The sequence below is a fragment of the Drosophila gunungcola genome, assembly GCF_025200985.1.
Source record: "Drosophila gunungcola strain Sukarami chromosome 3L unlocalized genomic scaffold, Dgunungcola_SK_2 000003F, whole genome shotgun sequence".
Lineage (NCBI taxonomy): Eukaryota > Metazoa > Arthropoda > Insecta > Diptera > Drosophilidae > Drosophila > Drosophila gunungcola.
The window spans coordinates 5,896,949-5,924,814 of record NW_026453179.1 but is presented as its reverse complement, the minus strand read 5'-3'; the positions used below and the strand labels follow the sequence as shown (position 1 = coordinate 5,924,814).

At 39.9% G+C, this 27,866-nt stretch overlaps 5 protein-coding genes across 8 annotated transcripts; 2 read left to right on the top strand and 3 right to left on the bottom strand.

Moving 5' to 3' along the window:
* Nucleotides 1-432: 432 nt before the first annotated feature.
* Nucleotides 433-6,483, bottom strand: LOC128258074 (carboxypeptidase B). The gene is made up of 5 exons (XM_052989467.1): nt 5,627-6,483; nt 2,343-3,018; nt 1,570-1,680; nt 1,334-1,488; nt 433-832 (listed from the first exon to the last, which is right to left on the bottom strand). Exons 1-5 carry the CDS (start codon nt 5,722-5,724, stop codon nt 541-543), a joined length of 1,332 nt encoding a protein of 443 aa, XP_052845427.1. The 5' UTR covers nt 5,725-6,483; the 3' UTR covers nt 433-540.
* Nucleotides 6,484-10,377: 3,894 nt separating this feature from the next.
* On the top strand, nt 10,378-12,673 carry LOC128258069 (carboxypeptidase B). The gene is made up of 2 exons (XM_052989456.1): nt 10,378-11,056; nt 11,589-12,673. The coding sequence occupies exons 1-2, from the start codon at nt 10,520-10,522 to the stop codon at nt 12,570-12,572; spliced, it is 1,521 nt and encodes a 506-aa protein (XP_052845416.1). The 5' UTR covers nt 10,378-10,519; the 3' UTR covers nt 12,573-12,673.
* Nucleotides 11,056-17,098, bottom strand: LOC128258061 (nuclear valosin-containing protein-like). 4 transcript variants are annotated; one of them, XR_008267936.1, is made up of 10 exons: nt 16,821-17,097; nt 16,507-16,630; nt 15,604-15,930; nt 15,496-15,546; nt 15,105-15,442; nt 13,795-15,042; nt 13,402-13,734; nt 13,110-13,334; nt 12,871-13,045; nt 11,056-11,066 (listed from the first exon to the last, which is right to left on the bottom strand). XR_008267936.1 is itself a non-coding variant. In XM_052989448.1 (9 exons), the coding sequence occupies exons 1-9, from the start codon at nt 16,875-16,877 to the stop codon at nt 12,974-12,976; spliced, it is 2,772 nt and encodes a 923-aa protein (XP_052845408.1). In that variant the 5' UTR covers nt 16,878-17,098; the 3' UTR covers nt 12,773-12,973. The 4 variants fall into 4 exon arrangements, 3 of the variants coding, with proteins under 3 accessions (XP_052845408.1, XP_052845407.1, XP_052845406.1); XM_052989448.1 differs by lacking the exon at nt 11,056-11,066 and having other exon boundaries at nt 12,773-13,045; nt 15,496-15,543; nt 16,821-17,098; XM_052989447.1 differs by lacking the exons at nt 11,056-11,066; nt 16,821-17,097 and adding an exon at nt 16,688-16,820 and having other exon boundaries at nt 12,773-13,045.
* Nucleotides 17,099-17,629: 531 nt separating this feature from the next.
* LOC128258067 (ceramide phosphoethanolamine synthase) lies at nt 17,630-22,761 on the top strand. The gene is made up of 4 exons (XM_052989453.1): nt 17,630-18,494; nt 20,607-21,110; nt 21,182-21,348; nt 21,704-22,761. Exons 1-4 carry the CDS (start codon nt 17,909-17,911, stop codon nt 22,226-22,228), a joined length of 1,782 nt encoding a protein of 593 aa, XP_052845413.1. The 5' UTR covers nt 17,630-17,908; the 3' UTR covers nt 22,229-22,761.
* A 286-nt stretch (nt 22,762-23,047) lies between these two features.
* On the bottom strand, nt 23,048-27,718 carry LOC128258083 (akirin). Its single transcript, XM_052989483.1, has 4 exons — nt 27,367-27,718; nt 25,168-25,530; nt 24,239-24,595; nt 23,048-24,170 (listed from the first exon to the last, which is right to left on the bottom strand). Exons 2-4 carry the CDS (start codon nt 25,403-25,405, stop codon nt 24,160-24,162), a joined length of 606 nt encoding a protein of 201 aa, XP_052845443.1. The 5' UTR covers nt 25,406-25,530; nt 27,367-27,718; the 3' UTR covers nt 23,048-24,159.
* Between the last annotated feature and the right edge of the window lie 148 nt (nt 27,719-27,866).

Below are 27,866 nucleotides of genomic sequence, written 5' to 3'. Positions count from 1 at the left end.
CTAATTTTACCGAAAGTAATATAACATGTATTTCTTTTGTATATTCTAAGCTGAAACCACTTTTTGTATTGTTTTGTTGTACACAATATAAACAACGCTTTCCAAAATACAAAAAAAATTTAAGTTCAACTTTAAGTAATGACTATAAGTCTGTTGACCATTAACCATTTAAAGTAAGGATTAAAAGCTTTGAAAACATTTCATCACAAATTTAAGAAATTAAAAAATCACTAAAAACTACGAATTTTCTTAAAGTTTGTTTTAAGTCTTCTTCTTCTGCTTAACTTTTTTGGGAACCAACTTTATATTAATTGAATTGTTTTTTTTAATTATGAGTGGAATTCAAAGAATTATAAGAAACTTATAAAATATCGGAAAAAAGGCTTTTAACTTTTTCCTTTCAGTTAATACAAAAAATGTTAAGTCCAATTATTGGTCAATATTCATCTCTTTAATGCTTAACAACGAGGTCACTAATTATTTTAATTTTAACAAACAATAAATTCAATTGCTTAAACAGCTTAGGAAATACGGGAGCCTCTAGTAGAGGCTCACATGCCGGATGAACTCGATGAAGCCGGCGAACGTCTCCTTGCAGACGTGGATGATGTCGTGGGCGGGCACGTGGAACTCGTCACCGGGCAGCTCGAGCGTGTAGGACAGTGGGATTCCCAGGTTGCCGTAGGCGAAGTCGTCCAAACTGCCAGAGGCTTCATACAAAATGGAGGCGGAGGTGCCCGTGGTGTAGCGGGTGCCACGGTACCTGCCGATCTGGTTGGCGGCCCTCAGAGCAACTGAACGCAGCGTTCCCACGGTGGGTGGTACGGTGTTTCTACACAAAGGGAAAATATCATTAAATATTAAATAAAACATTCTTTCAAAACCGGAAAAATAGCATTTCTGTTTACTTTATATATGACGACTGGTAAAATATCACTTCAAGTTTAATTCAATCTACAGAAACATTAAAACATTTTCACTATGACTGTACTTCTAAATTTAATGAATATTTTTTCCGCAATTAAAAAAAATAGTTAAATGTTACAATTATGACTATTATTTCTAAATCTCCAATAATAAAGAATTAATCTTCAGTTATTACTCGATTTCAACCTCAGTTTTTCGAGCAGTGCAAATGAAAAAGAATTAAATGACTGCAATGGCAGAAATATTCGGGTTTAATTGCTTTTAGCAAATAATTGAAAAGTAAATTGAATTTCTTTCCGGGCCACCCGCTAGCCGGGCCTTCAGCCACAGCCGCCGGGGATTTTCGGACGTGAAACATGGACATGGACATGGAAATCAGGGAGATTTGCTGCCCGCCCACACTCACTTCGCATAGCCGTAGGGATAAAAAATGAATTTGCCAAATGAGTGAACATCCAGGCTGAGTTTCACACGGTTCCGATTGAATTCCAGATATCGCACCACGGCCGAGGTCTCCGGCTCCGAATTGGGCGCTGTTCCTGAGTAAACCTCCGAGCAGAGCTGTCGTTTTGGATGGAAAGGATTCGGGGGTTTACGTGGGTCAATGGCGAAGGTCAATGTCGGGGTCAACAAGTGGCTTACGTTCTGGCTGGCGCCCTGATAGTTCCAGTGGTTGCCAAAGTTCCGGTTGATGTCCACGCCGGAGCAGGAATGACCCGCATAACGATGACGGTTCTTGCGCCAGAAACGGTCCTACAAACGATTTGATTTAAATATTTGTTATTTTAATTTCATCCTAAAAGTTTATGTAATAACAGCAGTTCTCTATTTTTAAAATGAAACCTCTCACCAAGGTGTACTGTATTATTCTTGAACACAAGTGTCTAGGAATTCTTAAAATAATCATAAACACATTTAAAACACTTTTAAAATGTCACTTCCCTTTGAAATAATTAATGTGTTTCCCCTCATTTTCGTATGAATACTTAAAACATTTACGTACTTAAAGATAAATGGACAAGTCTCTTGCAAATATACAAAAACATCACATAGGCTTTGCATTATTCATAAAGTTATTAATTCATATTTCAGATAATATTTATATTGCTTTCATTTTTTACAAAAAAAAACACATTTTAATGTTCTGTTGTCCTTGAATAAACTGTAATAAAGGCCATAAAATGTGTGCATAATATTTTAAAAATTAAATTTTGCCAAATTATCTGGAATAATTTTCTATTAAAAAAAGTTTAGAGATTTTTAATTTGGAGCTATTTGTAGGATGATAGGGAATTGTTTAATGTTAAAATACAATTAAAAATATGAATTACAGTTGTTTTCGGCAATAATTATTAAAAAAAAGCATTTAAATTTTATACACTTTGAAAATTTTTTTATGTTCCATTATTACATACCGTGGAGTGGGTGTATTCATAGCCATCGGGATTGACGAGTGGCACCAGGAAAATCTCCACATCCTGCAGGACCCTTGTAAAGGCTCGCAGATTACTGAGCAGTTCGTAGGCCAAATAGAGGACCGTCTGCGTGGTGATCCACTCCCTGCCGTGGGTGGCTGCCTGGATATAGGCCACTCGACGAGGTCGTACCCGGCTGTTCAGAGAAATCGAGAGGGCGGCTATGTGACGACCCTCATTGGAGCGACCCAGGGACTCGTAGCGACAGTACTGCGGATATCTGGCGGCCAATCCGCTCATGAAGCTGAGCACCTCATGGTACCGCGGATAGTGCGAGAAGAATCCGCGGGCCTGCCGACGAGCTCTCCGACGTGGACGTTCCGCCTGCTCGCAATCCTCCAGCTGGCACTCCTCGTACTCCCCATCGAAATCGTCCTCGGCAAAGGAACTGTTCGCCTGCAGGGCGGCCATCAACTCCATCAGTGGCTGCATCTCGTAGTTCACTCCCAAACTGGACAGACGCGCCTCGAACTGGCTCTTCCGCTTGGGGCTCACTGTCAGCACGGAGGAGTTCCTGGTCAGGAGCCAGAAGTCCAGCTCCGCGTCGTTCGTCTGCAGATCCACCATATACCGGAATGCATCCTCGCCACCATGTTGCACCGTGTATTTGGTGTAGCTAAGATCATAAAATATTAAAGTAATTTTTTAAGCTTTCAAGTAAAATTTTGCAAAGATATTATTTTAATGGGTAAATAAGACCCATTAAAATATTGTAGTTGGAAATATTTCAACATTTTTAGCCTTGAGTTGATACTACTAATATGTTTAAATCAGCACCTAAATATTATAATTTAAAAATGTTAGATGTATCTAACAATATATATTTTAATGTTTACTTTTAAATTCCTGGTGTAATTTGGTATTAACTGCATTCCCATTTTTGTCTTTGTAAAATTAATCCGTATAAACTGTTATAAAATCCAATAACAAAAATTACAAATTAAATAAAATATTTTAAAACTATTTCTCTACGACTAACGGGCTTAAATATGCTTGAAATTTAGAACACTAAAATATTTAGTTAAGTCTTATTCAATTAGAGCATAACTAACTCATTTATTGTGCGGCAATACATTTTTTATCACTTATTTAAGAAGATAAAGTGTATCTGATAGGTAATTTAAAGCCACAATTCGTAGTGAGTATGTCAAGGTTGGGGAATCTGTTGTTTTGAAAAATATGTGTTAATTAATTCATTGTAGAGATACGTGATATTCAAAAAAATAAATATTTGCATCCAGTTGACAGGCATTTAATTAATCTAATGGCAAAACATTTGGCTAGTTTTTGGCAAGCCCTTTTTTCGTATGTGTATGAGTGTGATATGCTTATTAGCGGATCATAATTAACTGATACCACGCCAGATAACAATAATCTAGTTGCGGGAAATCCCGATGATTGCTCCACATGTCTCAAACTAATTGGACAACAAATTAATTTATGGCTCGCCCTCGCCTGGCGTCAAAATGAGTTGTTGATTCATAAATTTATGCAAAGCGACTGCTGGCCGCTGTTTGTTGGCTCTTTGCCACCTCGCACGAATCGGTGGCCAATTTATCATCTCTTGAAATTCCACAACGGAAAACACACACAAAATACAAGAAATAATGAAGCAACACCAGTCTAAAGTCCCTGCATATTCATCTTGTCTGCATTATGGAATTGTGGGTGGCAGGGGGCATATGATATGGTATTATATGGCAGTCAAATGCTAATCACGTGAGACGGACAACGGCGTTCGATGATCATTTAAAATGGTACCCAGCTGTTGGTTAAAATAAAATAGCCAGCGCATTTTTCATCTTTTACATCTATGAATTTGTTTTCGAAAATTTCCCAAAGCATTTTTAACCAAATCAGAGCCTATTGTCCGTTGAAATTCGACCTTGTGAAATCTGATAACACTCTGCATGTATAGCTTTATATTTTTGAACTTGAAAATGGTGATGAAATCGCTGGCTTGCGTTGATCGGAAGGAAGCTTGTAATTTAGTCACGGAATTCCAGACAGTGAGTCTGAATTTCTGCCCCCTACAGCCACAAAGCCCTCATCCATCACTCATACGCCACATGGAACAGGCAGACAGGAGGGGGAGTGGCATGTTTGGCAAACATTTCGCACTGCGATCGCTTGGCAACTACAAATTGTGCAAATTATCAACGGAATTGTTGAATGTACAACTGTTGGCCATTGACCAAACGACAAAACGTTTAGCATCGCTTATTATGACGACTTCTAATCACGGCCAATGACCATGGAATCAGCAAACGGAATAGAGGAAATGTTAAAGTAAAAACAAAAATTGTTTAGTTTACTTAAAGATTAAAAAAACAATGTGCTACTAATTATTTTATCAGACTTACATACAATACATTATTTGTTTATAGAAAATCCATAGACATTGCTTACATAAGAACAAATATCTAGTCTGTTATTTGAAACTTTTATATTTATATATATTTACATTTGATGTATCTGTTAAGTATTTCAATAGAAAAAGACTTTAAGAATGTAAACTCTATATTTTATAAAATAAAAGTTTAAAAATATGTATTCTAAATAGGATTTAGTTTACTGTAATATTGTTTTAAATTAAAAAATTTGAAACACTTAAATAAGTTTATCCTAAGATTTTAAACAAAAAGATTTTGTACTAAATTTATATAAGAGGCCAATTTTTTTCTTAAAAAGCTTTGAATTTAAATACAAATACCAAGATGACTTAATTAATAGGAATACCAAATTAAATTAAGAAAGTAATCTGGGCATAATACCTCGGATTTCTATTTTGCAACACATAATTATTTTAAAAACCTTAACACCAGCACAATGCTGCAAATTTTTCGGGAGACTTTTAATTGGTTCTGCCAATACTATAGCTATTTTTGGCTGGCCTCCATCGTGGCCATACCGTACTTGTCCTACAGATCCAAACAGACGGACTTCAATATGGTGGACGGCTTTATCATGTACGCAACTGTATTTATTGGAGCCTATGGATTGATTCAGAACGACAGGCGTCGTCGTCCTCGCTAAGCTAACTGACAGAGATGCGAAAACCCGTTTATCAGCTAGAAACACTTAACCACTGACCGCATAAAAAATTCAATTAATTACTTGCCCTAAAGAAGACCCGCCTGATTGATGGGTATTACGTATTATTTTTTGCTACTTTTCGGTTACGTTGTAAATTATAATTAATGCGAGTAACCGCTGATGATTACCCTTCATAGCCGGCCAAGTTGTTGCCGAGGCCGAAACCCGCCAATCCGACGAGGCAGAAAGTCAAGCTCCACACGATTCCCTGCCACATTTTTGCCATATATATACAAGCACTCTGAACACTGAGATGCTTCCACGATCTTCGGCTAATTATGTATTAATATATGCAGTTGCATGGACAAGCACACGTTTTTGTATATTTTTTATGCACTTTTGTTTGGCTGTTTGTTTTATTGTTTGCACGCTGCACTTGTGGCGATTAGGCAAGAGTTTTCAAGAGCTTTTAGTTGCAGCAATTAGCTAGTTGGTCTTGGGTTTGGTTTTGGTTTTGGTTTCGGGGAAATATTATAAAACACAGCTCAGCGGACGCGATCCGTGCGTTTCATCTCCGGTCCGGCGGAAGACTGATGGGCGGTTTGAAAAGCGGCTGAGAAAGAAGACGAGATGCTGGCCAAAAAGCAGAGACCGAAAAATGGTTTCGGATCCGAGTTGATTGTTTAGAAAAGTGAGTGTCAAGGTCGGGCTTTGCGACCAGTTTCTGAGTTCCGAAATAAAAAAGCGGCAAGCGCGTCACGAGATTGGATAGGGGCACGCGTCGCGTCTATATATGAATATGTCGCATAAGAACTTTTTGCTATTTTTGCATAATTTATTCACCGGTCCGATTCCCTTTAATTTGAACTTTTTCTTTTCTTTAATTGATTGCCTCTGAATTGTTTAATTAAATACGAAAACTTGTTTTTCTATTATTTGATCACTTTTCTGTCGCACTAACAATTTGTTCTTGCTGGATTATTTGTGGATTTTGCATCCGCATTTGGCGGTTCGTGAATCGATTCTGAAGCCGTTGCTTGTTTATTTTCTGGTTTTTATAGAGGAACTCGTATGCTGGCGGCTTCCTAATGTCATGATGATGAGTGTTCTGTTGCGGTTCGATTTGAAAGTTCAAGATGTGCTCGTGTCTTATCCAGATGGGCCATACTTTTGGAGCACTGAACTTTCGAATTTTGGTTGTTGGCCAAAAACAGACAAGGTCACGGGCCCAAAGTAGCCGGAAGCAATAAGTTGGGGTACGGTTTAGTTTGGTTTGGTTAGGTTCATTACAGTTACCATACAGTCAATAAATACGCATTTATTGAGTTCATTAATTCGTCAAGAGATCATCATTGTGATCGCCGCCAGAAGCCAGGTCACTCAACGTCCAAACTCATCATCTTAATATTTATATTTGATCGCTTGACTTTGCTTTCGGCTCGGTTCGCTCCGTTCGGTTCGCTTTTGTGTGTAATTATAACACTTGGCTATAGCTTTGGGCACTTCCGCCTGCAGTTTTTTCGATTGGGAGTTCGGCAGATGATGTACAAATGAGCCGCCTCTCGCATATTTCCGGTGGTTTGGGTTCATCGCAGAACTAGTTTGTCTGATATAATTTACATTTAAAATGTGTGCTGACCACTGCTGGCTTAACGACTCCTCCTCGGCTTAATGCCAGCTCTCTGGTCGAGTTCTAAATCATTTTAGTTTATTTATTAGCCAGGTCCAGACACCGCCATAGCCATCAGTAGCTCTAAGGGCATTCAACTTCTCCAGCAAATTAATTCACTATCTCTGCTTTGCGATCGCATTAACTTAAAATCTTATACACATTCGTATAAGGAGGGATCTATTTGTTTTTTGGTATTGTTCAGCTCAAGGCATGCTTTTGTTATTGTCGCGTTTTTTGCGGGACTATTTGCATCTGAAAAGCTCTGGTGATAATAGATGCGATTGGCCTTAACCATGAACATGAAATCTTTTATCTCTTCTATGGGAACGGAACTGCGGACTGCACAGAAATAAATTTTAATGATCGATATAATTTTTTTTAATTCAAGATTTCATTTGATCTAACATTTTTCATTTTGGTTATAAGCGAGATGGTTTAAAATATAGATATATAGAAGAAAGAAAGAACATCTCAAGTTTTCTTCTAAAACAGTTATTGGTAAGTTAATAAAAAAAAGAATAATAAAATCAGATTATGTTTGTTTCTACTTCATATAGAAATATTTTTTGAGCTTACAAAGTTTAAAAAATTGTGTATTATTGGGATTTAAAAAGTTTTAAATTATTTCAAAAATTGTGTATTATTGGGATTTAAAAAGTTTTAAATTATTTCAAAAAATTTTGATTCTTTTTTAATTGGAAACCTATTTCTTGCTGTGTATATGCTTTCTTAATAGAGTGTATATTGGCACGTTGAGTGGTAGATCTTGTTGCGCTCGCACAGTAATCAAAATAATCAGAATATTGCCTCACAAACTATGCCAAATTGCACAAAGTTAAATTGCCCTGCCACATGACAAAAAGCCAGATTGTTGGGGCAGGTCCAGGCCGAAACTTTGCGAGCAAATATGAATTTGTTTGTGCATAATTGTTTGGAATTTCGTTAATTCGTAAACAGTTTTATGCTACATTACATTTCGTCATCGCAACTCGAACGAAAGACAGGAGACAGCCGTCAGGCGGTGAAAAAAGGACCAGAATTCAACAAAGTTTGGCCTTTTATATTTGCCAACATGCTAATGACATAATGCATACTTGAAACGGGTTTCCCCTTTAACTTTTACCCCTAAAGAGGAACGACCAACCGACTGACATACTGACTGGAAAAGGCTTCACTTGCTCCCTTCACCCATTTTGTATGAGACTTTGCGTGTTTATGCCTTGTTACACTAAAAAAAAAGAAAAAAGCTTTTCTTAAAGTTTTTTAAATTGATGAGGATATCCTGGCTGTTAAAGCTGTGTTTTTTTTCTTTTGTAAGAATTTAGATTTATAAACAAACTTTTAATCCATATTGAATACTATTCCTAAGCAATGTATCTTCTTAAAATTAACTAGGCATTAAATTTTGTATAATTTTATTTATGTTGAAAAGGAATTCATTTTAATATTCATTTATATATTTTTTTAGTTTTTAGCTATTAATAGCTAATTTCAAAGAATTTCAAAGGTTTCAATTTTTTTAGAAAAGAGTGTATAAAACTAAGAAAAGAGTAACAACGTATTATGTAGACATAGCCAGACGTAAATATATGGCAGTCACTGTGTCAGGAAGTTGACTAAAAGACCGTTAAATGAAAATCAACACGAACATGGTTCCTGTATAAATCAACTGGTTGCGTTGCTCCCGCTATATGCCATACATATTTATACCAATTTATATGGATTCAGTTAGGGATACGGCTCTACATTTGTATGAATTTTTGTGTGTGGTTCTACACCGACCTGCCGCGCACTTTTGACTTTTGCGTTGACATGACATTTGCCGGGCCATAAGAAATATATTACACTCGACAACAAGTTGGCGGAAAAGTTGATAGACAGCTAGTTTTATGGGCATCATAAGGCGGAATCTTTGTTCGAACAGTTAAAATGGACATAAAAGACAATTGATGAATAATAAAGTGAATTTTAATTATTGTTTTATATATACGAGATTCAAAGCTATAATACTTATAGCTTAAGCAAAAACCTTAAAAATCTAAAAACCTTTATATTTTTATATCCCGTCAACCTCTTTTAAATAAACAAATATTGGTTTAGTATTTTTTTTATCTGTTATTTATTTGTATTTATTTATCCGTATCTTAGCTCTTCTGTTGCAAAGTGTAATCAGGAAGCCCAGATCCACAAATGAACTTCCCTGCAAAACGCTTAACCAGAGCAGAACTAAAACTGCTCCTCCTCCAGGTCCTTGCTCGTTTCCCAGGCTGCACGCCAGCTCCAGAGGTTCCTGTTTATTTGCATTGGAAGGTGCCTCCTGCGCTTTTGGACGCCCACGCCGCTGCTCCCACTCCGGACTTGGCTCCTGTTCCCAGCCCACCAGTCAAGCTACCCCGACTTACTGTCTGACATTTAGCATATTTGCGTTCTGTGGCAGCTGCAGCCGGGCTTGGGGATTCCGAACCGGAATCCAAATCCAATTCCGCATTACATGCTACCGTGCCCAACTTATTAAACGTTGTCGCTGTCCCATTTACCCACTGCGAACTCTACACTCACAAAAATATTAAGGCATTAACTAGGCTAACACAAGTTAAACTAAAAAACTTGTCTAACTTATCTATGATTTATTTTTACTTTTACTGGCATTCATTAATAACATCGAATTTTAGATTCTTTATAGCTATATGACTGAAATAAATAAAAAAAATCCAAAGTAGACCCGAAAAAAATTCTATAATTACAAAACAAAACTAAATATGAAAAAATTATTTTGCTTTTACTAGTTTTACTTTCCGACTTTATTTCAGAGCTCTCTTTAGTATGTTGTTTCAAAAATTAAATCTAATTTAAAAGCCAAACCTCCTATCCTTATGGAAATGTTCCAAATAATTCCAATGAAAAAATTGTTGTAGGTTAACGCAAATGAAATAATAAATAATAAAATATTTTTGAATAAGAATTTATAAAGAATAAATATATTTACTGAGAATATGTTTAATGCATTTTAATAGTTTCTGACTCTAACAACATTGAATTAAAGTCAAATTTCTTGAAGTGTATCAAGAGGAACAACTCGAGGGGAGTTGGACTTTTCGTGGGAGTACGATTGTTGCCATTTAGGGGTACAAAACCCCGGCGGCGTCTGTTTGGGGTCCGCACAATGGAAGACAAACCCAAGCAGGGCACACGGGTCGCTCTGCTCGTGGTCGAGCGGCTCCACCTGAACATCAAGTGCCAGGTGAGGGTGCCACCCAGCAGGCCAGGAATCATCCGCTCAGGTGCCAGTTCGATGCGGAATCTCAGTTTCCGTTCGAGTCTTACCCACACGATTGGAAAATCTTTAAAATTCTATAGTGATAAATAGTGTTTTCGTGTTTCTCCTTTTCAAAAATCCTTTGTTTTTTCTATGATGGCCGCCAAAACCAAACGAAATACACAGACGGCCAACGACCGGAACCGGGATACACCCTTTACGCCGGTGCGCCGATTGGTAATCCCACGACCGGATATCCTGCATTCGTACCTGGAGTACAAGCAAATTAACCAGTATTTGGAGTATCTGGCCCAGCGGTATCCCTGCTTCGTGCACATGTACACGTTGGGTCAAACGCACGAGAAGCGCGAAATTCGAGCCTTGGAGATTAACTGGATGAACTCGGAAAACGTCGAGTTGTCCACACAGATGCGTGAGCAATCGCCGCCGCCATTTGTGGCCAACGGACGATCCAAGGCTCCGGCGGTCCACACGGGCGAGCACTGCCGGAAAACGGTCTTCATCGAGGCGGGTACCCATGCCCGCGAGTGGATCAGCATCTCCACGGCCCTCAACTGCATCTACCAGCTGACGGAGCGCTACACCAGGAACATAGAAGTCCTGCGAAAGCTGCGCTTCATCATCGTGCCTCTGGTCAATCCCGATGGATACGAATACTCCCGCACCAAGGTAATATTACGAAGCATTCGACCACGGTAAAGCACACTTCCGTAAACAATCTGCTTTCAATATTTTTAAGCTGCTCAGATAGTTACAATATGCGATTTTGTCAGCGACTTTTTAGTTTTGTCCCTGTGCCTTTGATTTCAAAAGTTCACTTTTATATTTCACGTTTGTCTAGTACATTTTAAATTCTTAAATGCCAATAAAGTAAAAAAAAAAAACTAAAGATGAGCCTTAACTATTATTTGTCTGTATACTTTACTATTAACTTTACTACTTGCAACTTTTGATCACTTGACTAGCCCATATTTTGACTGAAACGATCGGTGCTGGTATCATGAAAAAAAGGTCAAAGGTTTTCTTTTTTATGGTTTACGTTTAAGAGTAATGACAAAATTCGAACTTTTAAGGTAGCTACACCGATATAGCGTCAATTTCCAAACAGAAATTATTTATGTACCAATAATATCTAAATACTGAAGTTGCACCGTTTATAAACAGATTTTCAAACCAAAAATAACCCCTAAATAACCTGCAGAATGTGAATTGGCGCAAGAACCGGCGGCCCCACAAATCCAGCAAATTTGTGGGTACCGACTGCAACCGCAACTACGACATCTTTTGGGGCAGCGGACCCAGTAAGATAAACCGGAACACGTATAAGGGCGAACGTGCCTTTTCCGAGCCGGAGACGCGGGCTATACGGAATATACTTGACCGGATGAGTCCCAACCTGCTGTTCTTCCTGTCGCTTCACTCTTACGGCCAGAGCATCATGTATCCATGGGGCTACTGCCGCGAAAGTCCGCTCTACTGGAGAGAGCTGAGCTCCTTGGCCAACTCCGGAAAGAGTGCCATTAAGTCGTACAACGGACGGGAGTACCGGACGGGAAGCATCAGCTGCCTCACCAAGCGCACCATAGCCGGATCAGTTGTGGACTATGTGTACGGAGTGCTGAAGGTGCCGATGGCTTTGGTGATGGAGCTGCCCTCGCGAGAACTGGGCTTCCAGCCGCCGGTGGAGATGGTGAGTCAAATCGGCCACGAAAGCTGGTACGGAATCCGGGAGATGTGCAAGCGATCCTATGACCTGCGACTCCAGATCAAGCGCGAGAACGAGCCACCATTGCCACGTCCGGCTCACTACGAGTCGCCGCAGCCCAATAACGATGGCATGGCCACTGTGAGTCCGAGCCTGTCAACGGAGGAGTCTACGGCTGGTGGTGATTGTGCCAAGACCTTGGCCAAGAGGAAAAAGCGGGCGAAGCACTCGGTCGTGGCGCAACATGAAGCCATCCTCCGCCTGCATAGGGGTTCCAAGACAAGTGGACCACAGGTCCTGCCCGAAGGACTGCATGCGCTACCCGCCGGTCTCTTTCCGCGGCAATTGGCCCCGACAAATCCACCGATGAAGCGATCCGGCCTCAGCCGCGATGGTCGAGGCGGTGGCGATGGGGTGATCCTTACCAGTCGTGGCAAACCACCCATCTCGTCCACCATGCCGCTGGGGGTGTTTCTATAAACTAAAAGTTTTCCGTTTGTGATTGGTAGATTTACATTTTAAATTAATGTGTTTCAAATTAAATGTACAATTTGTCAGTTGTACAAAATTTTTTTAGTATAGTTAACAAACCGATTTACTAACACAATGTTTTAAAAAAAAGTGCTTCAATTTAGTAAATATAAGGAATCGTGCAAGATACTTCATAAAATAAAAGTGAAAAACCCTTGCTCTTCAAAAAAGTAAACTAATTACTTTTAGCGCTCTACCCATTTTGCATGGTAGGCTCACAATGGCTAAGAAATAATTTGATTTCTTGATTTGTATTGAAAATCATACGTAAATTCTCGCAAAACATATTCTATTTGATTTGCGAGTGTGCTTATCGACTAAAACAACAAATCCATTATTGTTGAGGGCGTTTACTTATCATCGAAGGTGGGTACCCTAGGTGCAGCGTATTTCAGGCGCAGTTTGTCGTACACTTTGCGATCCTGTAAAGTAATAAATCAAAAAAATTAGAGGGGATTAAATGAGATTATTTAAACCTTTCATTACCTGTTCGTTAACTGAGGGTCGAAGCTGCTGCAGAGCCTCTTTGAAATGCTGGCTGCGTACGCACAGATCGTCGAGTTTCGTGTCGCCATCGTTGATTGATTGGCGCAGGGAGAACATAGAGGCCTGCTTAACCAGTCCTGCCAAATCTGCACCAGTGTAACCCTCGGTTTGGGCAGCGATCTCATCCAGATCTACATCGTCGGCCAGCACAGGACGCTTTCCGTTCTGAAAAAGAAGGAAAAATACACTTTAGTAATGATTCCCCATTAAGAGCAAAGATAAATCATTTTACCTTGGTAGTGGCCTTTAGAATTTCGGCACGCTCGCTCTGCTCGGGAAGACCCACGTACAGAATGGTGTCCAAGCGACCCGGTCGTAGGATGGCAGGATCAATAATGTCCGGTCGGTTGGTCGCCGCCAGGATGTATACACCCTTGCGCTCCTCCACGCCATCCATTTCGGTCAGGAGCTGATTGACTATGCGGGTCCCAGAATTGTTGCCATCGCCTCCATCCGAGCGCTTGGGACACAAGGAGTCAAACTCATCGAAGAAGATGACACAGGGGGCAGAGTTTCGAGCACGTTGAAAGCAGGCCCGCACAGCGCGCTCACTTTCGCCAACATACTGTTAAGTAATCCAATGGTTAGCAAGGAAAGAAAAAAAACACAATCTCAATGAGCTCACCATGTTCATTAGCTCTGGTCCCTTCACCGATATAAAATTAATGCCAGCCTCATTGGCAATAGCCTTGGCGAGGAGCGTTTTACCGCAACCCGGCGGACCGCACAGCAGAACGCCAGAAGGAGCATTCAACCCGAGACGATCGAGCATCTCCGGATATTTAACTGGCGCCAGGACGGCCAGCTTAAGCTCGTCGCGAATGTTTTGCAGGGCTCCAATGTCGTCCCAAGTAGTATCCGGCACTGTAACAAAACCCTCACGCTTGGCCGAAGGCTGCATCACCTTGATGGCGTCCACGAAATCAATGAGAGTTAGGCAGAAGTTCGGGTCGGCGAACTCCTCGGGTGGATTGTCCAGAAAGTTGGTCAGCTCGGCCAGTGTAGGTTCGTAGTATTCGTCGTTCGAGGAGTCCGCTTCCTGTTCCACGGGTTTTTCCGGCTCTCTAACAGCCTCTTCATCCACCTCCATGGCGGCATCCACGGGCTTCTCAGGTGATTTGCCGTTGGTCGTTTTCTTGGGCGTTTCGGTTTTGGGTTTTTCGCCTTCTGGGGTCTCCTTGTTGGTTGCTGCCTTATCCCCATCCTCCTTTGGGTCCGCTTCTGCTTTCTTGTCAGCTTTCGGATCAGCCTCTGTTGCTTTTTCAGCCTTGTCACCTGGCTCCTCGCTTGGCTCATCGTCGTCCAACGTGACTGTGGTCATATTCTTCTCGCTGGCAGCGTGCAGCTCACGGAACTTCTTCATGGACCTACGCTTCACAGCCACGGCAGCAGCCCGGCAGACAAGAGCCATCAGATCAGCACCCACATAGCCAGGTGTCAGCTCGGCAATCTTATCGTAGTTAAGCTTGGGATCAATGGACAAACCCTCGCACTGGATGCGCAGGATCTCACGACGCTCCTTTCGCGAAGGAATATGTATGGCGATTTCATGATCGAAGCGACCGATGCGACGTAGACCGGGATCCAGGACATCGGGTCGCGTGGTGGCCCCAATAACCACCACGGACTGGCCAAATTCGTTGGCCTTTAGGTTATCCAAGCTGCTGATCAGCTGCGACACAATGCGCCGCTCCATATCCTTGGCCGCCCACTGACGATTGCCCCCGATGGCGTCGATCTCGTCGATAAACAGCACACAGGGCGAAAAGCCCATGGCCTGCTCAAAGACCTCGCGAATGCGCTCCTCCGACTCGCCAGAGATTCCGCCAATCAGCTCAGTAGCCGGAATTTCCAGCAGCGGCATCTTCAATTGCTGTATAAAGAAGATTTTGTATGAAGGAGGCAAAAAATATATATTTTTGTATAACAACATACCCCACTAATGGCACGGGCTAGAAAGGTCTTGCCACATCCTGGCGGACCGTGCAGCAAAAGGCCCCTCGAGGGGAGCAGTCCCAATTGAAAATAAAACTCCGGCGACTTAATGTGGATCAGCATCTCGCACAGCTCCTTCAGGGTGCTATCCATGCCGCCAATGTCGCGGAAACTCTCAGTGGTATGCTGCACCTCCAACTCCTTCTTGTACTTCCGGGGGCGGTCGCGAGTTGCATTAGGGTGCAGCTGTTGATACAATCCGGGCGCATTACGATGATCCTTGCGTGGACCGGCGTCCTCCGAGTGGTTTTTACCTCTGGCACCCATGCCTATGTGATCTAAATAGAGCGATTTTAATAATTTTCGATGAGTTATGCATGGATTTTCTCACATTTGTGGGTCGATTCCGGACCAGAGCCTTGAATAGTATTTGCCTTAGCTGCTATGGGAGAAATATATAAAACAATTATAAATCCCAGCTTGGGTTGCCCTAACTTACATTTCTTTGGAACCACCGTGGTCTCTGGCAGATCGTCCATCAAACGTTTCAGAGCGGTTGGCTGACTTATTGGCGGTACAGGAGCCTGGCCTTCTCCATTGGTGGTGTTGGTATTGGAGTCATCGTCGTTGTCGTCTCCACTGGATATATCGATGGGTTCGGTTATTGGCTTGGCAGCCAGTGGTTTCCTTGGCTGGCTGTACAGGCTGTTCATCATGTTGTTCATCACACTGTTGGTGGGTGGTGCCTCCAATTCCTCGCTGATGTTCTCGTCCTCGGAGCTGCTCACCTTGTCCAAGTTGTAGCTATCCGAGATAATGGAAAATGCTGAGGGGAGAGGAATCGAATTTTATTATTTATATGTTTCTAGGTTTATATCAATTGTTTCATCGATGGTATAATTATAGGTAGTTCAAAAATCGTATTGGCCGAGAGAGTTTGACTACATGTTTAGATTATAAGGTCAACTAAATTTTTTTAAAAACAATTATATTAAATTTAAAATTTTTTGGTATAATGCAGTTTTAAAAATATATTCGTACAATACAACGCTGTCATAGCTGTGGCTCTTATGTATAATTTAGTAATTTTTTAAAAAATGCTATCAATGGCATGAAGAAACCCTCCTTATACGGATAGAACATAATAATATTATATAATATTATATAGAACATAATAACATTCTAACATTTATACATTTATACATAGGTAAATTTATAACTTTGTTTTTATTCAAGAATGTCGTATCAAATTGTAAAATATGGTTTTCGGAGTGCAAATCATCAAAAGGTCAATGTTTTTAAACGCGTGATTTCTTTTTAAATCTGAGTGTTGTTATCTATAGCATAGGACTAACTAAAACACCCCACAACAGTTTACAAACCCGATTTGCCCATTGTTTACCTTGGTGCACCAACTGCCTGAACGGACCGAATTTGCGACGCGAGTATTCCGGATACTTTTGCATCAACTCCCGGGTCATCTGCTTTACATCCAGATAGGTCTCGCCGATGTGCTCCTCGAGGTACTGGAATCGAAATGAAAACGACAATTAGCACACGATGCGGACCGCCTGCGACCTAACCTTGTTTTTTCTGTGCCCAAATTCGCCGCCCTTGCAAGGGTTTTTTTGTTTTTTCATGTGAATTTGCCGGCTGTCGGGCAGCTGGCAGGGTGCAGGGACAAATTTGGCCGGAAAACTACGAATTTTCGCCCACCTTCTTCACTCGGATCGTTATCAGATGGTCGTGCAGCAGCGGCTTGGTTTTCTTCATATTATTCGAGGATTAAATCTGTCTAGACATTCGCAGCAGAACTATTAATTCGCTTAGCCGCTCGCAAAATGCAAACGACGCCGTCGCCTCGATATCTTCGCTTCGCGGAATGTTTCCACCTACTTACTTCGATTGGAACGCGAATTAATCGAAAGTGATTTATGTTAATCGCGCTAGAATGTCAAATGATTTGGAAATTAGGCCCGGCTGTGCTGCTATTAAAATCATTTTGAGTGGCTTATATTCTTGGTTTTTACATTCTCAACTACGCCTACTGCTCCGAATCATCTAGTATCATTTCATATTTAAAAAATGGTTTGAAACAGGCTTAATTTAAATCAAAACAGAAGCAGGTTTCGTTCCAAATAAATTGTTAATTTTACATTATTATTCAATCATTCAAAGAATGCTTAAGTGTTTTTTCAGCAATTATTTTAAAAATTCTAATTTTTTTTAAATTAGCTTTCATTACTCTTTCTTACTTTTAATATATAGCTCCTATTTTAAGCTTATACCTTAAGATATTAGAAAAAAAATTGTATATCTGCTTAGCCCTTTTTGTTTGTGTTTGTTCCATTTTGTATTTAGCATTTGTATTTTGCGTAAAGAGAAAATATCCTAATTATTTTCTAAGAATATTAAAACATAACTAGCTTTGGGCTAGTGTAAACACTACATTAAATGTTACTTCTTAATTGCTTATCGATAACCAGTGAACGTTCCCGCCCGCTATCGATAGCACCGCGAGACCTCAAAATCAGCTGCTCGCAGTTGCTCTCACTCGCTCTCGCAATCTGAGTAGTCGCTGGATTTTACAAGTAACCAAATTAAATGTGCTTTTACATCAACAAACGCTGGACGCGCAATTAGAGATGTGTTAATTATGCGTCGCAGCAGCAGCCAGCAGTGAAATAATGACGCACTTCATCTGAGTTTGGCAGCACAGTTGTTAGATTGGATAAATCGCAAAATCGGTAGAAATAAAAACGCCAGAAGAAGAACGCCGTACCGAACGGAAAAAAGAAAGCGCGATGTGCGACGGTGAAATTGGCGATCCGGTGACGGTGACTCACTCACGTTCAGAAGGCGGTGGATTGTCGTCCGAGCCCCCGGCCCTGGTCTTTGATCCGGCGGAGAAGCACCTGACCAATGGAACATCCGAACCGGAGCCCGTGGATCCCCTTATGGTGGCCTACTGGTCAGTGGAGGATGTGACCAACTGGGCCAGCTACACGGAGCACTTCTCGAGGGTTCTGCTGGACTGCCTGCGCCAGGAGGTCATCGACGGCGAAGTCCTTCTCTCCCTCACGGAAGAAGATGTTCGGGATATGCGCTATCGCCTGGGCTACAAACTTACCTTTGGGGAGCTCAAGAAGTTCTGGGTTGCAGTGCTCAAGCTACAGCTCCTGGTCAAAAACAGCTCCGCGGAATCCGTAATGCTGGGCATCGGGAACTCGGCCTACATGCCACTGGTGACCCCCGGTGGACCACCCTCCTCAACCACGTGCCCTTGCCCGCAGCCCGAGTGTCCCAGCTATGTGTCTGATTGCGATACCTATTTGCGCATGGGCGGACGCTATGTTCCGCCGGAATACTTCAAGACCGCCATGAGCTTAGGTGAGTTCCACATATGCCACATATGCCACACCTGCCCAACTGCCCCCCTTCAATTACGAAGGTCAATTGTTCATTGATTGTTTCTCTGGGCTTATCGGTCGTGTGCCAATTGTCGAGAGCTTTTCGCTATATAACGCAATTCATCAGCCATACACTTGCTTGCGATAACTCAGAAATAAGAGGTTTCCCCATGGAAATTGATAATATATGTACATAAATAATAACATGAACATTAACGTGTACGTATACGCTAAGGCTGAGTACCAGTTTTCAACGATTTTATACACTTTTTAAGTGATAAAACACGAATGAATACGTCAATCTTTAAATATAGTTTATGGACTTTGTGACACATATTAACAGACGTACGCATGTAGTTGACAACATAACGATTTACTCTTTCAAGGGGTATATACATATTTTCCTTACAATTTTAGAAGCTAAATTTTCGATTTAGTGTCCGCTGTTTAACTTTTTCATATGTGACACTTGTGTACCGTAAATACTGTGTATTTTAGTTGTTTTCTGTTACAAATAAACACTTTCCTTGTGTTTCTTGATTTAATAAAATACATTCTAATTGTGTGTTTGACTGTCTTCCACCCATATCAATCACTTCCTAATTGATAACCCAAGAATAATATGTTCCCCTAAAAGTTCAATGTCACGCACGCTATAAATGCCTGATTAAAGCGTCATTATAATTCAAATATAGTTTCTAAGTAGTCCCCCCAGTTTTGGATTAGATTTTCAACCCATACTTTTTCATTGACAAACCAAACATAACATGCTTTCTCTTCGAGTTCAATGGTTCAAATACTTATACTATTCCTAAATACGTCACTCTAGCTTTAATTATAGTTTCTGGGCGCTGGTGACGGCGTTACTTTTATTTATTTTGAGCACTTTGGAGGTTACGTGTGGAGACGCCGCTCGCATTTATTTGAGTACTCATTCTGGCCTGGCTTACTGTTTTCATTGTTTGTGCAAACTTATGTGCCTTTTGTGTAACTTTGCGTGCATTAAATATCAAATTCCGATTTGTTTATGATACCCTTCAAACGGCTGACTTGCTTTACGGGAAAGTCAGCAACAGTTTAGCGGCAAACGAAAACATAAGCACAGTTTTCAATCGCATTTAAGTTTTATCAATTAACTGGAAAAATGCATTTCTTTTTGTTTAATTTAGAATTTTTTTTGCCACAATCAGGTTTGTTATCGTATTACATTTAATTGAGCAGTTGAAGCAACAGTTATCGCTATTATTCATATACTTTATTCTTGCTTTTAATTATTTGTTGAAATATAAACGCCTTGGTTTTTCATTTAATAACTAAGTCTGAAGATTATGTTTTTCCATAAACGGGAAGTATATTAAATATTGAAATGAGCCAAGTCCGAATTTAACAATGGACTTATCTAGGATAATTTCCTATCAGCGCCATTATTTTTCGATAATGCATTTATCATTACCAGGCTGTGTTTGTTTTCTTTTGTCATGGCCATTTCAATAGATAAGTCCAAATTTTGGCAGATAAAGCTACCAAATAGATTATTCTTTGCTTGGGCTGTGAGTATCATAGCTTCTGAAATAGGGGCCAAATTTGTCAACTAAATAAAATAAAAAACAAATGATGACTTTCTTTGTCATAAAGGTACGAGCTTTATATACTGCAATTTTAATGCGAACAAAGCTGATTATCAGAGAATCGAGAAGTGTATATACATATTTATCTGATCTGTTCTCTCGCTTTAGTCATCTTTAACCTTTTCATAAAAAGCTTTTTTAATACCCTTTCCCCTTTTTTTATTTGTTAATGAATATTCTTTGTCCCATTAATATTATAAGTTGGACTATATAAGCATACCTAACTAAAAGCACTAAAAGCACTTAATAAATAGGTATTTACTTAACTCATAAATTAAAAACTAGCCAATGCAATCATCATAATTAAATAATTTCCTTGTCATAATATTAATATTCCCTATATACGTACTTTAAATTCAAATTAAATTTTATCGAGTATTAAATTTTAAATTCTTTCATTACCACGGTTAAGTTAATCACAGTTGGAGTCCGCTATTAATATTATTTTTTCTTACCACTTGCAGGCTACTCATTTGTGGTCACCTGGATAACCTCGTTGACGATGGTTATCGTGCACGAGCGGGTTCCGGACATGAAGCGCTATCCACCGTTGCCGGACATATTCCTGGACAACGTGCCGCACATTCCGTGGGCCTTCAACATGTGCGAGATAACCGGCTCGCTGCTGTTCACCATTTGGGTGATTGTTCTGATCTTCCACAAGTACCGACTGGTCCTCCTGAGGCGATTCTTCGCATTGGCCGGTACGGTTTTCCTGCTGCGCTGCGTAACCATGCTGATCACCTCGCTGAGTGTCCCTGGAACGCATCTGCAGTGCAGCCAGAAGGACTTTGCCATCGATGATCCGAACGTGGACATGGTGGGTGCCTTGATCATCCGGATGACGCGGGCTTACCGCATCTGGAGCGGCCTGGGTATGTCCATTCAGGGCGTGCGTACGTGCGGCGATTATATGTTCAGTGGTCACACGGTGGCCCTGACCCTGCTAAACTTCTTTATCACGGAGTGTAAGTTTTATTTAGGTTTCCCTCCATGGAGGGGTTCTAAAAGCGTTCTAATTTATTTGTTATTCTCGCAGACACGCCAAGGAATCTGTACTTCCTGCACACGCTCACCTGGCTGCTCAACATGTTCGGCATCTTCTTTATCCTGGCCGCCCACGAGCACTACTCCATCGATGTGTTTGTGGCCTTCTATATCACCTCCAGGCTGTTTCTGTATTATCATACTTTGGCTAATAACAGGGTGAGTAGTTGGAGAAAATAACAAACCTTTAGAGATTAATTTCCTATAGATCAGGACGGGATAAGCCTCTCTGAATATTTTGAAATTTGTAAAACTGATTTTATTTTTAAAATATATCAGTTAACGTATATGCTTGCCGAAATCTTTTAAATTTCGATAGCTATACCGATTTCATATTTATATTTGTCCATTTAGAGCTTAAATTTATAAGCAAACCGAAGCAAGTCGAGCTAGCACTAGTGATATAATCTCGATTTTATTGTAAAGACGGCTTTAGTTTGTAACTTTAAGCTAACAGTTTTTAATTAATGATAATATTACAGAGATTCCAACTAAACGTTACCCTTTTCAACAGGCACTCATGCAAAGCGACTCCAAGAGGACGCGTGTTTGGTTTCCCATGTTCAGCTACTTCGAGAACAGCGTCGATGGTATGGTGCCCAATGAATATGACACACTGGGTTCCCTAATCGATGGGATTATTGATCAGATCCTCAAGGCCAAGGAGCAATTAGTCATTACAATAAAGCGATGCTGGGTAAATTCCCGGCTGTCCGAGAACTCGACGGATATTATCTTTGGCTCCGAATCGGATCAACGTCTGCACAATGGAACGGCTGCATCCGCCTTCTTCAGTCCTCACCAGTCGGTGGTGGGAGGATTGGGACACCACAGCAGCAAGACGCATCTGAATAGTGCTCAATCCACGGCTGCCACATCCTTGATTGCTCCGACGCCTGCGCCTTTGCCGGCAAATAGTTTACAGCCGCAGAAGAAGGCCTTCAAGGACGCCAGCGTGGATCCCTTCTCCAGGACGACGTTTGCCGCGAGCCAGGAACCCTCCAAGGATACGCCGCTGAAGGAAAAGAAGCAGCTCTGATTTCCACAGCCACTCGTTCTTCCACATCCGTTTATCGATGCCGTTCTTCGAAAAGCAAACATGCAGAAATCAACCATACCGACTGATATTTTTATTTCAAAATTTCCATTTTATCCTTTCCTTTACAGCTCCCTCTCCCTTTCCTCCTTGTATTATTGTATGCACTTCTACCATTCGTAGTGCCTTCCGGGTCGTATTCCCCCCATATCTAGAACCATGTGGTGTCCCACAGAGCCCTTCCTTAGTTTTACGTGTGGAATTTAAAAATCGAAGTTTTCTTAGCCGGGAGACGCTCCGCATCGGCTGCTATTTGGTAAAGATGATAAGAAACCCTCCTCTCATTCCGTTCAAATGAGTTTTGAACTAAATGTATTTATTATTGAAGACTTTTAATGCATTATTATGTAATTGTAAGCATGTGAAACAAGCGTATTTTTAGTTAATTAGTGATAAGTTTGGAAAGTTTCTGTTGAACGCACAAAAATCAATAAATCAAAATGAATATTCTCAAAGTCTGGAGAAACCACTGTAAAGATTGTTTTATTCATTCATCAGATGATAATTTATTTTAATCCGGTTTATCTGAAAAAAGAAACCCATTGTTAAAATGTCAATCAATCTGAACAAAATGTGTTTAATAATCATGGCTCAAAGCTTTCTTTTACCACCAGCTCACTTTTAAATCAACCTGAACCAATTACGCTTTATTAAGAAATTTTGGGTGGGTTATAAATAATAATGGAGGTTACAAACGGATGAAATTTAAAGATCATTTCACAAACAGAATTAAAAGCTTTAAAATGAAAAGACCAGCGGGCGTACAATTCATCATTTTATTTTTGTTTGTTTTAATATAAAAATGGCATTTCTTTACTAATTTTAAGTTTAAATTACTAATGTAAAGTATGTATGATTGCGGTAATTGAAAAATATATATATATCATATATTCTTGCATATATTCTTCAAGATGTGAAAAAAATATTTGTAATGAACATGAAACGTCTTCTGTCAAGCGTATATTATTTGAAAGCGTTCAATTTGACTTAATGAATTACTTTTTTTTGTTTATTTTTTTTTATTTCGTATTCATTTTCCATACGCTATAAAGCAAATCGAAAGTTTTCAGTTGCTTTGTGTGTTTACATTGCTTTGCCATAATTCGCATCAAAGGAAGAAACAATTAACAAACGATACTCGATAAAATAGATAAAGTCAAGCGCTCGTTTCTTGCCTTAGTACAACTTATATGCAAAAATAAACTATGAAAAGTGTTCTTCATGAGTAGTGAGTTCTCTTTGTTGATGATTTAATGTTCGCTTCTTTCGCACAGGGCATTCCGCTCATAAATTACTATTTCAAAAAACAGTATAGTTTGATACGTTTTACATAATATCTTATATGCTACATGTACCTAACATTATATTTACCAATTCTGTCGGTCTGCTATGTACGAAGCTACGTTTGAGGTTTCATTGAATCGTTCTCTCTACGGATGCACCATATGTCTGCAGTGGCTGTGTGCTTATAGTTCTTCATATCAGATATTTGTCATTTTATTTAGAATTTTCGTTATGTGAAAAACATAAATTTAACAAGATTTGTTGGTTTCATTCTTTTTGTTTGTTTCTGCTTGCTGTTAAATAATTCATCCCTTTGCTGCTAACCGATACAATATATATGTAAATCTAGGCATAAACTATAACTGCTTTCTTCGCGTGTATTTCAAAATATATTAAACACGATGTATGTTGTAGTTTGTTTTTTTTTTGTTTGTTTTTTTTTTTAGTTTTATGTTGTTTTGTGTTTCTTATTTGTTGTTTGTTTTTAGTTTATATGAGGGCTGTTGTTGTCGCGGTAGATCTACCGTCACATAAGATCGTAGTGCAATTATTAATTTCTGTTTTTCGAGGCTCGAGCTCCCCACACAGTCTTACGACAGGTCTAAAAAGAGAAGATTAATCATTATTAATTAAGATAACATCGCAGAAAGGATATCGATTGGAACTCACAGCTAGGCGCTGCCTCGTAACGACGCTGTATCTGATCGTATGTGAACTTGACGAAGGCATCGTACTGCTCGGCCAGCTTGGTGGTCAGCACGGACTCGTAGCGCTCCCTGAGCTGGTTCTCCCGCTCCTTGATCATGCTCTCGCAGATGAGCTGCACCTGTTTGAACGTGAACAGGGCCTTCTCGCCGTGGCGCATCAGGTTCGGTGGGCTGTCCGGGCGACGCGGACTCTCCGGTCCCATCTCCGATCCGCTGGACTCCGAGTCCTGCATGCGTTCCAAGGCCGACGAGGTGATCGGCAGCTGCTTGCGCTTGTGCAGTCTCTTGATCTCATTGCACAAGTTCTCGGCCATTTTGTCTGCAATTTCGGAAAGGTTTATTTAAGTTTGCTTATGGTTCTACTTGCTTATAGTTCAGAATAAAATAAAACAATATACAGACAAAACATTTTAGAAATTTTAGTTAGCAAGTACATGAAAAAAAAATGTTTACAAGAAAAAAGACATACACTCTAACCAACTTACTTTTAAAATTTTAATTGCTAAAAAAATGTTTTATGTATAAATGGAAAATTATTTTTTTCTAAGTAATTAAGGCAGGAGAAAGAACTCGTTTAAAATCAAAAACCAACACTGTATTGTTTAACATATATTGGCTTTTTAAATCAAATTCGCTTTTAAATTTACAAAAATGATATTCATATTCACACTCATCTATTTGGTAATGCTAATAGAAAGTTTTTTTTAAGTTTTATGTTGAAAAAAGGATTATAAACGTAGTACGTGGGATAACTTTAGTTCCTAATAAAGCAAATAATAATTTTTCCCTAATATTGTCAACAGCTATTGCTGGAAAAGGCTTAATTTTCCACAGGTTAACCCCACTAATTGGACCTGTAGCCATAAAGGTATCCCATCCCGAATCTCTCACCTGGTGACATTTTGGCCAGCGAGGCCTCGCTGAACGGACTTGGCTCAGTGTTGTCCTTGGCGAATCGGTTGGTGGGCGTGTGGGGCAGGCCCGCCGAGGTGCTAGGACCGTCGCGGGACGGGGACGATGGGCTGGCGCTGCTCCCGGCCTGGCCGAAAGGATTGCAGCGCCGGCGCTTCGGCGGACGCTGGTTCATCGACTCCCAGTCCAAAGCGCGTTTCAGGGTTGCACAGGCCATCGCTATGATTGTGGTTCTTCCTTCTCGGGGCTCTTCTGATGGATGGCTACCTTGATTGTGGGTAGCTGATGATTATTGCCTCGATTTCGGATACTGGATGCTGCGAATGGATAATGAAGCGTCGGCTGCAATGGAGATACAAACAATGAATGAGTAAAGGGAAGTGAACACCTTGCTGGCAGATAAAAGGCCACAAACTTGTTTCAAGGAAAAACAGGATTCACAGGCGTGTTACTCACGCACACGCAGCCAATAAAAGAAAATGGTGCAACGATTTATGGCCTGCCAGTGCTGGCAGTTTGGCTTTCTCTGCTAAATATAGCTGTTAAATAAACGCGTCCTTATCTTATCGCTTCTGGGTCGTGATTTTTTAAATAATACAAAGTCATAAGATAACTAGTTTCTTCAATGCTACAGCTAGAGGGGATGTATTTAAAAAAAAACAACAAAACGCAGTTTTCTATTTAATAATCAAATAAGCTATACCATTTAAAAGGGGTTTGGTAAGCAAAATTAAAAGAGGCACAGGTAAAATTACACGATGACTTCCAAGACCTTACCTTTTACCACACAAAAACCTGCATAAATCAAGACTTAATATAGTAAAAAAAATGTTATTTAGCTATAATTACGGCCAGCCAATCTTTTTTCTAAGCAAACAATTAATAAAATTAAAACGTCAGTAAACGGCTTTTAAGAAACCAAGTTCGCCTAACTTTAATAACTCTGATGACGTTTAAGACAAAATACTCATGGCAAAAGAGAAGTGGAAAACTTAATTCGAACAAATCATGCGAGTTATTGTTCCCATTTTCGCATTCGTCACGATATTATCAATCTTAAATTAGGTACTTCAAGAGTTTTAACCTTAAGTTGAAAATTTAAGAGTTTAATATAAAATAGTAAGATTTAAAAAATCCATAAATGTTATATTTTTGTTGTTAAACATTTGATTGCTAAATGACTTTTAGTAATTCTAAGCTTATTTTTGAATTTTGCATGCTCCTCTAAAAAATTAGTGATTTTTATAAACATAAATATGTTATAAATTAAATATGTTAACTATAATAATTTGCAAGTAATTTATATAATTATTTTTTTTTAATAATTTTGCCATCTTGTAAGAAAGTGAAACCGCTTCACATCAGTCACGAAAATTCTATCAAACCTTCTACTATTCACTTTAGTTAGTAGTACATTTTAAGCCTAAAAATCAAATATATTTTCTAGCTCGCTTTTTTTGGCTAGCACCGGCAGCTCTGATGCCCTGCAAGCAGCTGCTTGAAGAGGGCGACACCATATCGGAACCCGATTCCCATTCCGAATCTTTGAACAGAAAGAGAAACCAAAGAAATGAAGTGGCGCAGCGCAATTAAATAAAAACCACCACGGACAAAGGCAGCAGTAAATGCATAGCAATGCAGGACTAAAAAAGGAGCAGAGAAAAGTGTAAACTGTAACGTAATATCAGAACAACCACCTTTAAAAGGAAACTACGCAGGATAATAAGCGTGTTCTTCTCTCTCCACTTTCTGCTTCTTCTTCCACTCTTCCCACTATCTTCTTCTTCGCTGCAAAGGCCAGCTGTACCAGCTGTTTTTAACACTGAACACACACACTTCCCTTTTGAGTAACAGCAACACGTGTGTGTGTGTGTTAGCTTCTCTCTCTCTACAATTAATTTATACCTTTTTTTAACAATGTTAAATACGCTTTTAGTTTTTAGCGATTTACTCTTTACGTGACAAATACCAAAGATTAGTTTAAAAAAAAAGCCAAACGAAACCGAAATGGCAGCAGCTACTGCGATCACACTAGTTGTCTCGCTCCCGCCTGCACACGCACACCGTTGTGAGTTGGAATGTTGATTTCATGAAATTTTAAAAATGGTCGAAACGCATATCATTATCAGCTTTCCAGAAGAAAAATGCCCAAACCACTTTTCACACCATTGCACTTACGTTTTATTTAATTTTGGTTTGTTTCCGCTCGCTTTTCACTTTCTGCACCACTTCACACGCGCTTTATTTACTTTTTTATTGTGCCACTACTCCGCTGGCACATACGCACGCACATTCACGTACCAAACTCCAGTTAAGGTGGTTAATCTATATTTTTGGGTAGAAATTAGTATTGCTATTGCTTGCTGGTTGTTTGAGCAGTATTTCAAAGGCCACTAAAATGCACTGTCGGTAGGTGTTTGTCGTCTTCGACTCGCTTGCTGTTTAATTTACAAATTTTCGTCTCGGTTCTTGGCAAAAATGGACGACGATGCGTGCGTGACGACGGAAACAGTGTGACCGCAGATGGAGCGTTATAATTAACCGCGCTGCTCACGAAAAAACCTTAAAAATACTTTTTAATTTAACTGAAAATATACCATAAATTTACCGTTTAAATACCAATAACAAGTATTTATATTAACTACTTATAATACAAAAATAACTATATAACTGGCTGA